Source organism: Nicotiana tabacum, chromosome 21 (genome assembly GCF_000715075.1).
Source record: "Nicotiana tabacum cultivar K326 chromosome 21, ASM71507v2, whole genome shotgun sequence".
NCBI classification, from domain to species: Eukaryota; Viridiplantae; Streptophyta; class Magnoliopsida; order Solanales; family Solanaceae; genus Nicotiana; species Nicotiana tabacum.
Genome location: NC_134100.1, coordinates 38,888,990 through 38,898,975, shown reverse-complemented (window position 1 = coordinate 38,898,975; position 9,986 = coordinate 38,888,990). Strand labels below are relative to the sequence as shown.

General features: G+C 35.2%; 1 protein-coding gene across 2 annotated transcripts; it reads left to right on the top strand.

The window, feature by feature from the left end:
- The first annotated feature begins 957 nt into the window (after positions 1 to 957).
- On the top strand, positions 958 to 7,663 carry LOC107814190 (uncharacterized). 2 transcript variants are annotated; one of them, XM_016639552.2, is made up of 5 exons: positions 958 to 1,310; positions 3,053 to 3,353; positions 5,675 to 5,833; positions 6,134 to 6,429; positions 7,187 to 7,663. In XM_016639552.2, exons 1-5 carry the CDS (start codon positions 1,110 to 1,112, stop codon positions 7,406 to 7,408), a joined length of 1,179 nt encoding a protein of 392 aa, XP_016495038.2. In that variant the 5' UTR covers positions 958 to 1,109; the 3' UTR covers positions 7,409 to 7,663. The 2 variants fall into 2 exon arrangements, with proteins under 2 accessions (XP_016495038.2, XP_016495039.2); XM_016639553.2 differs by lacking the exon at positions 958 to 1,310 and adding an exon at positions 1,530 to 1,642.
- The last annotated feature ends 2,323 nt before the right edge of the window (positions 7,664 to 9,986 follow it).

The following is a 9,986-nucleotide window of genomic DNA, read 5'->3' as shown; positions in this document are numbered from 1 at the left end:
TTCTCTTCACACCTCAAATCAAGAGGGAGGATTGCTTGCCAAGCTGACCTATATATAATAATAATTTTTTTATATTTTATATTATTATATAATTATAAAAAAATAGAAAGATTCGCTTTCTTTTAACCGGCTCCTTCTTCTTTGTCAATGCTACTAAGGACCTATATATTTGCCTATTTTACTTATTAAAGATAATGAGAATAGAAGCTTTAGCCCTTGAACCTAAAACGGCTTTTATGAGTTGTCTCTGTAGTGACCGACTTTATTTATTAGTTTTATGATTAGTGGCTTAGTTGTTAGCTGTCTAAAAGCTACGGTAAATAAAATTTCTTTTGAAAATAAATCACTAATCCGCCTTAGGTACTCTTTTAAGTCAGTGTAAGAAGGAGAAAATACGACATGTATCAACTATATTCGTTCGCGCAACAAATACAACATATATCAACGCGAACGAATACAACTAAGGTGAAATATATGGGTGTATACAAAGGATACAACATGTATCGACTGTATTCGTTGCGCATGCAACCAAGGTGGAATACAGAAATACATAAAAATAGAATTATCTCGTTGAGAGTCGAACTCAAGACCTCTACTTACTAAGCGGGTGGTCTAACCAAGTGAGCTACAAGAGCTTGTTGCTCTTTTGTTTCAGTTCAAAATAATTGATTTCTTATTTCAGTACTTTCAAGTAGATTTGCTATAAAATTCAACTATAACTACGAATGATAATTTTCTGAAAGTATAACTAAGAATGATAAATACCGTGTACTCCTGTATGTTTATTGTGTCGCAAAAGTTTTTCCTTTTTATTTGGTCAGGGTGGCAAATAACAATGATTGGGTAAGAGCCCATTATGGAACATGTTTGAGCCCAAACTGTAAAGTGGCATGTGATTCTGGCCCAAAAAGAGCGCCGCCAAGAGCTTAATCGTTGGGGTAAGGGCAAATACGTACATTACACTCCTTTCCGACAAACCGTCAGAATCCTCAAGTTTTCTTGATAACCAAGACGAGTCTCTCTATTTATGTGTTTTGAAACCCAAAAACGCCTTTCTTCATCCAAAAACTTACCCCTTTATTCTAAATCTAAAAAATCTACTGATAACGATGAAGAGTAATTCTTCAGAGACGAAATTCGTGCAAGAGTTGATTCTGTACGCGGCAAGCGCTGCTCTTAGCTGCCTCGTGTTGTTTGTGGGGCTCCGACAGCTTGACCCGAACCGGGAAGCATCCAAGAAGGCTCTGGAACACAAGAAGGAAATTGCTAAGCGTCTGGGCCGACCCCTCATTCATACCAATCCTTATGAGGTCATTATCCAATCTTGCCTAATTTTTTTCGGCTCAGATATACCGTAATAGTTTATAAAGTTGCTTACTTTTATTTTCTCAACTAGTACTTATTTCCAGAGGCCAGTATTATTCATAGATACTAGTGTGTATATATATATATATATATATATATATATATATATATATATATATATATATATATTTTCTTGTAGTATATATTGTATGTGCCAAAAGCAATAAGTTCTTTTTAACGCGGACTTCAATATACATTACCCTTGTGCTTATTTTTGGTCTTGGTTTTTGCTCTTATCTCCTAGTTCTGGATGCTACTGGCTTATTTATGGTCAGAGGTGAAATCACGATTTAAATTTAATGGGTTCAATATTTAGATTCTTACCGCCGAACACATTACACTTAGTGAAATTGTGAATTCATATTTTAATGGTTTTTTTAGTTCTATTAATTGTGAGCAATGGTACTTGTAGATGAAAGTTGTAAAGGAGATTTCAGTCTGCTAATCTTGGTTAATTTTGCAGAGATTTTGGATTTATATTTTCAGATGCTATTAATTAATACTAGTATTTATGTTGAATGAGCCTGCATAATACAACACTTTTGGCTAAAGTAATATTGATGGCGTTGGGTGTGTTAAAGAGAGTCCTTAGCCAGTGTTGTTAAAGGCTCCTTTGAGGTGCGCTTAAGCTCCAAAGCTCAAAAAAGCTCAGGGTATGCACTTTGCCTCACTTAGGTTGTGCTTCAGTGTAGGCAAGAAACTAAGGCCCACGCCTCATTGCCAATAAGTTCTAACTTGAATAGAGTGGTACAAAACAATAAATATAATTGGCTAAAAGATATTATCAATTTTTAAGGAAATCATTATGAATGGACTTGTTATTTTCTTTCTTGCATTACATATGTACTTTTAGTTTTTTCTTCGTTGCGCCTTTTTTAACTAAAGCCCAAACTTTAATTGTGCTTTGCGCTTAAAGCCCTGATAGACCTGGAGCGCTTTTTAATGCTTTTCGCCTTTGACAACACTGTCGTTAGCTTTTAGAACTTGCGCCCTCCTACTTCTTGTGAAATTGTTGTATTTGTGAGTCTGACCCACTGTTCTAAAATTTTGGTTTAGGTGATATTTATTTATTGAAGATGATAGTATACTTTTATTTGTCTTTATCATTCTGAATTATTAGAGTATCGGATAGTGCACATTATATTCACTTCTTTTGATTAGGATCATTTTCCTATTGATTTATGAGAGCTTCCCCCCAACACAACCTTCAACATAGTATTTAAGGGAATAATAGCCTGTGATATCTGAAAAGTTTAGGTTTAAAGACATATTTGGTTCAGTTATATTTTATCCAAGGGTGTGGCCTAGTGGTCAATATAGTGGGAGGAGAACCATGAGGTCTTAGTTTTGATTCCTAGAGGCGGCAAAAAACATTAGGTGATTTCTTCACATTTGTCTAAGCTTTGGCGGGCAGAGTTACTCGATGTCTATGCTGGTGAGAGGTAGCAGGTACCCGATGGAATAGTCTAGGTGGGGAAGCTGGCCGGAACACCACTGTCATTAAAAAAAGGTTTAAGTTATATGATTTATTTTTTAGCAGCATAATTCTTTCTTGGTGTGAATAATTTTGGTGAATCAGACTTGTAGTTTTAATTTGTAGTTGAAAACTATCATTCTCATATTAAATTCGATCATTTTCATATTGAGATGGGATAACTTATCGCTCTTTTGTACTTTGTGTTAACAGGATGTGATAGCCTGTGATGTAGTGAACCCTGATCATATAGATGTGGAGTTTGATTCCATTGGTGGGTTGGAATCCATTAAGCAAGCATTATATGAATTAGTAATTCTTCCCATGCGGAGACCTGAGCTATTTTCTCATGGAAAGCTGCTGGGTCCGCAAAAAGGAGTCCTGCTTTATGGACCACCTGGGACTGGAAAGACTATGCTTGCCAAAGCAATTGCTAAAGAGTCTGGTGCGGTTTTTATTAACGTGAGAATATCAAATCTGATGAGCAAGTGGTTCGGTGATGCACAAAAATTAGGTGAGTGTAGATCTTACCTTCAGTTTGCAGGGTTCTTTCCTCAGCAGTATCTTCTCTTGGGTGTGTTGTTTGACTTGCTGAAATTTGCATGACTGCATTGAATTTTCTGAGTCTTATTTTAGTGAGTGTTATTGAGGGCCCACAAGCATTACACTCGGTCCAAAACGAAGGTATCCGAGAGAACATAAGTACTATGTCATGTTACTCTAAAGTCTATACCACGAGGAAGTCGCTAATTTTGGCTGGTCCTTTCTACGTTCATCTCGGTTTTGGCATTCTGCATGACCTCAACAGGACAGATGATCTGCTAATTTTAAAGATCTCTTTCAACATTTTGTTCAGTGTTGTTAAAGGCGCGCTTAAAGCGCGCTTAAGCCCTGAAGCGTGGCTCAAAACATGTTGAGCGCTTCGCCTCGCTTTGTGGGCGCTTCAGTGTTGCATCAAGGCTTTTCCTTGCCATCGAGTGTAATCCTGAAAAGGTGACACTAAATAATTGATATTTCACTTTATCGTAATTTTGTTTTTCAATTTCTTTGTCCATATATTAGTTATTCATGCTTATAATTATTGGTCTTAGACTACATATACATATTTTTACTCTTTCTCTAGTTGCGCCTTTTTTCATTAAAGCCCACGCTTTATTTGCGCTTTGCGCTTGAAGCCCCAACGGATTTTGGAGCTTTTTTGCGCTTTTCGCCTTTGATAACACTGATTTTGTTATCGACGGGACTTCTTTTGCTATGAACAGTGCTACATGAACTAGTGAAGTTGGAGATTTGAGGAAACAGGAGAGCCTAACTTTCCTGTTACTTATTAGGAATAATTTTCAAAATAATGTTGGCTAAAGCACCAAAAGTAGCTAGAGACTTTTGAGAGATAAAACATAAACGCCAAATCAAGATATTTGTCAATATTTTTTGGATAGGTCGTGATTCTTGGCTGAGCTCTATTCAATTTCTGCACTTATTTGTTAGTTGATTTATATGCCAATTAGATTTGGAAATAAGAAAAGGAAGACGTTTTGATTAATTTTGAGACTCATTTACTGTGTGGCAATGATATCATCCAACTCTGAAACACTTGACGCTTTTAAAATGTCTCTAATGTAGTGGTTTCCTTAGCTCTTTAAATTGCTTTAGTGCAGTTAGTATGTAAATAACTTGTGCACTCATTTATGTAATGTTTGAGTTTTAGTTTCCGCTATCTTGCAGCTCTTTTTACTTTTTAGAAAACTTGCCAGCTTAAAGGGTCAGTGAGGTTCTAATTGTGTAAAGTGATGCCCGTTTAAATGGATTATTTAAGTGCCACAAATGGCTCCCCACATCTGCTGAGGAGGAATTTCGGGAGGAAAATGTTGCAAAGTAGATAATGGGATTTAATGCTTCATCTACCTGGCATAGTGGCATGGACTTTGGAGAAAGTTCAGGATATGGGGTATGTTCAAGGCTTAATAAAAAATTAAAAAAAGAAACTTGAATCATGAGCTTTCGTACTTCTTTGCTTCATATGTTTTGGTGGAGAAGTAGTCTATGCTGTAAGTTCATACGTGCTCTCCATCAAGCTACCTGCATAGACATGATCGATAACTCATTCGCAGTCATCAACTTAGTTGCTCCATATAATTTTATTTCCTCAGAAAAAATTAGAAAAATAATTTCATCTCCTCAAGTTGGGGGGATACCTTTGTTTTAAAACCAAAAGTGATATGCCTCCGCGGCTTTGGTTTAGTGGTAAGAGCACAATGCGTGATGTATGCTTAGGCGCATGTCACGAGTTCGAACTCTACCTTAGGCGAGATCCTAGTATTTAACTGGAGATGGGTACAAGTGCATTATGCACCGAGTTTCTAACCTTATGCCGCTGGCCCTCGGGAATTATCAAAGGAAAAAAACAAAAGTAATATAAGAAAAGTGATGCATTCATCACCATGGAGTATTCGGCTGATTTGAGGCTTGATCCTAGGTAGAACAATTGGAAACTAGTGGGCTTTCCATTGTCTTAACAGCAAAATGGATCTCGAGGAAGAAGAAGCTGTGAACTTTGCTATGCTATAAAACTCAGGTGCCTAGAAATTCGGCTCGAATTCCTCATGAATAACCCCTAAGTTGAGGTCATTTAAATCCTTAAAGCCATAAATATTATATCGTAATCCTAATTACACGCAGAGGGCTCTTACTTGAATTCTCTGTAGTGTGGCTTGTGTGTATGATTTATGTATTCCCTCATATCATATAATGTCTTAAAATTTCCTTTAGTTCTATGTAGTATATCAGCACTGTACCATACTAACTAATTGATATTTATTCTTGTGAAAATTGCAGTTTCTGCCGTATTTAGTTTGGCATATAAGCTCCAGCCAGCAATTATATTTATTGATGAAGTGGATAGCTTTTTGGGTCAGCGCAAGACTTCAGATCATGAAGCATTAACAAATATGAAGACTGAATTCATGGCTTTATGGGATGGTTTTACCACAGATCGTAAGTTAACTGCTGAATCTGTTGAATACGTTGCAGTTCACCTCTTATGTTGCGAATATATATATATATATATATATATATATATATTGTGTGTGTGTGTAGACGGGAACTGATTGGTGAACTTCATATCACTTTGTACTCCACATCCAAAGATAGTTGGGTTTGGCATATAAATCCTCACTATCATTTATGTATTTTGAGGATTCTATCATAATTTGAATAGTCATGTCTTTTATCTAGTTAATGTGGTCTAGCTTTGGGGTTCTGTTGGCTCTAATCATCATGAAATGCCTGATGTAGAGAATGCACGGGTAATGGTTCTTGCTGCAACTAATCGCCCATCTGAGCTTGATGAAGCAATTCTTCGACGTCTTCCTCAGGCCTTTGAGATTGGATTCCCCGACCGTAGAGAGAGAATTGAGATTCTGAAGGTGATCCTGAGGGGAGAGAGAGTGGAAGATAACATTGACTATGACCGCATTGCTAGTTTATGTGATGGATACACTGGTTCAGATCTTCTTGAGCTCTGTAAAAAAGCTGCCTACTTTCCTATCCGTGACCTGCTTAATGACGAGAAAAATGGAAATCCTTCCGCGGTTAGTATTGTTTTATTTATTTTTTTAGAAATTCTATATTGAATTTATATTGGCTTAGAAATCTTTACTCTAGTAAGCAACCTATGGCTTATCCATTGACACTCATTGCTTGGGGTTCCCAACAAATAGAAAAATAAGGGAAAAAGAAAATAAAGATTTGCTTTGAAATATAAATTTACCATTTCTTTGGGTTACGAGGAACCTTAGCTGATCAACTTGAACTGCTCTAATTTTGAGCAGATCTGTACACCGCAGACACAGAGGGAGGCATCAGTACCTAGAAAGGGAATCTTTTATAGATGTCCTTCCTTCACGGTTCATTAAAATTAAATTATGTCTAGCCTTTTCAAGACCTCAAATCTGATTTTTTTTGTAATTTTTTAACCTCAACTCTGATTTTAACATGTCCTTGAAGAAAAAGAAAAGTATTCTTCAAAAAGTAAAGAATCCTTTCATTTTGTTTTTCAACCATTCCAATCTGCAACTGTGACATAGTTGGTGGTCGACCCTGGATTACTGGACTTGCATTCTCGAGATTGGTGAATTATAGCACCTATTTGTGATTTTAGTTTCTGCTCGATTGTTTGGTTGATTTCTATTACCCTGTGCTTGGAATTGGGAAGATTTGCTAGGGAAAATTGTCACTGTATTTGCACGGCATTTCGAGGACATACTTGTTTCTGTTTATCTTCACAAGATTGTCACGAGACAAAGTTGCTTAACTTGGAGAATATCTTTTCTGTATCTCTTCAAGCAGGAGCCAAGGCCATTATCAGAATCCGATTTGGAGAAAGTTGTAGCTACGTCAAAAAAGACACAGGTTGCTGCAAATGAATACAATACATTACGTTCACAGTTTGTTGGATTGTCAAGGCACACAGACAGAGATGATTATCCAGTCCAAGCTGCAATTAGCGAGCTTTCTAAGCTTGTGGTTTCACAAATTTTAAATCTCCAGATAGATAACCAGGATTCTTAATCGCCACTAGCAATTGCCACAGACGGGAAGATTTTGGATTGTGTATATTGATTGACATACTTTTTACGGGTCACTGGGTGAAGTGAGTATTTCAGTAATTTTAATGTTGTAGGAAATTTGAGCAATTTAGTTGACAGTCATTAACAATGGGCGTAGATGCTGTTGTACCGCTTATTGAATAGAACGACAGCTATTTATCTGTGGATGGTTGAGAAAGTTTAATGGCATATGCATAATGGAATAGCCGCTCCTATCATTTTTGTTGGCGGACCAGTTTCTCCTTTTTCCTAATAATCTTGTCTATGAGAAGCTGAGAGTTGGCATACTAACTACGAACAAATGTGGGATATTTTATGACATTTTGTTGATTGAAAACGTCAAGAAGTGCTTGTGGTTGGAGATGCGTATTCTGCTTTTTTCCTCTTTCTTAGTTGTGAGAACTAAGTGGATGGGGATAGGCTTGTTTATGAGGAGAATACTTTGATTGGCATGACTTTTGATGGCTTTGACCTCAACTAGAAAGTGTAGGACATTCTTCCTCATTGGTTAAGTACAAATATTTTTAGGCTACCTAATTTGTTAGGCCTTCCTTTCTCTATTAAATAATAACTAGTTTAGTGTACGTAAATATATGTGCAAGAATAATGTGTTTGACTACAAATGCTTCATCCCGATTTTGTATTTTTTTCTTATCAATTTAGCATTGATATATTTGTGATAATTTTCATATATACTAACCTTAGTTTGTATTATATTTTCAATTATTGTAATTTTAAGGGGGCAAAAATTTAGAAAACAATCTGGAAAATTAGAGTTTTTGAATAAGAAAAATGAATCTAGTAATCTAAAAAATTTTAGGGTTATTCTGACCATTTTATTCCCTTCTTTTGAGTCGTTTGTTTATTCTGATCTCAAAAAAGTTTATACAACCAAAACTGGCATGAGAACAATATATAAATCTATATCTATCTATACTATATTAAAAGTGGGAAGCCCACCATTAAAAAGTTGAATTACCAAATTACCCTTCTAATAATATATATTTATATTTTACAATAATAATTAAAAAATATTTTAAAATATTAATTTATATTGTGTCTTTTCTTAATAGTTGTGTTCTTTTATTAGTAACTAATTTTAAAAAAAACTATTTGGCCATTAGAATAGAACTACGTATTTATTGAAAAAAATGATGCCTTGAATTGAAGGGTTGTGATCCTTCAGATTAGCAAAATATTTTTTAAAATGTGTTCCTTCACATTTAAAAATCAAGAGCCCATCTTTATTTAACTAAAAACCCTATCTATTTAAGAAAAAAAGCTACAAATGCTTCATAGTCTATTTCTAAAGTTGTTACCGCAAAATTTGTCACCATTTAGTTCCTTAATTACATTAGAAAATCAAGAGATGGGTTGTCCAATTAAAACTAGTGACAAAAGTAGGTAAAAGTGCAATAAGAGTTGACTCGTGAGACAATTAGTAAGTACTTTTTTTTTTTTAATATATGTTTGTTATTTCAAGTTGTATTCTATAGGAAGAAGGTAATCGACTTAGATGATCTTCTCAATGATTTTTATCAAGCGAAGAGCAACATAACTAAGAAGGAACCCAAACACACAAAGATTCAAAAGTCCTACCATACAAGAGAAGCAGAGCTCTATCAACAATAACATACATGAATATAGCTTTCGAAATTAATTTCAAGTCCGTCAATTATTCTTGCACAATTTTAATTACGATTTGAATTATTTACGTTTGTTTGAATAATTTTTTAGAATTGAACTTGTTATGCCAAACTAGGATGAGAATGAAATTGGTTTCGAATACTAGGCTTACATTTGAAATATGTGCTAGATAGATGTTGACTTCTACTGTATGTTGCTACTTCTACTGCTTGACTTTGTATCGTGATACTACTCTTTTTTTTCTTTCTATTTTTCGAATCATACCTATTTCAACAATTCCTTCTACCTTTGCGTATAGATCGGTGCATTGAATTGTATATTCATAGTAATTTTTTCCCTGTAATTGAGCTTTAGCAAATTTTTGTATCGATCCCTTCTATTATGAAAAGAATCACATACTGTCATTATTCTGTTTACCATCTCTAAGATTTGTCAAAGGTTTGTTGTATACATCTTGAATAAGTTGAACTCCTTACTGCACTCTCTCCCAACAATGTATCTATTAATTTACTTATTCAGGCTGGGAGAACCTTAGGGCAACAAAATGGCATGATGTATTTACCGAAGAAGGTTATCTTGCCATTGGCAAAACATGCTTAGTCGAATTCATTTTGTGGTAAGCTTGCTTCTATTTGGTTGATTTTTCCCCCTTTTTTGCTCTTTGTTGGGTACGATTCAATGAATACGCATTAAATATGATTTTATTGCCAAGATGAATAGCATATGAGATTACTAAACATCAAGTATCTAAGGCGTAATAGGGGATTCTTCTTTCAAAAGTCAAGTTTGTGAATTTTTACTTTGTTGCTTTGATCCAAACGACAACATATTGAACAACGACGGTAGTATTTTACTCCCCCTCCCCAAAGTTCTGAAAACTTATAGAGCTCTTG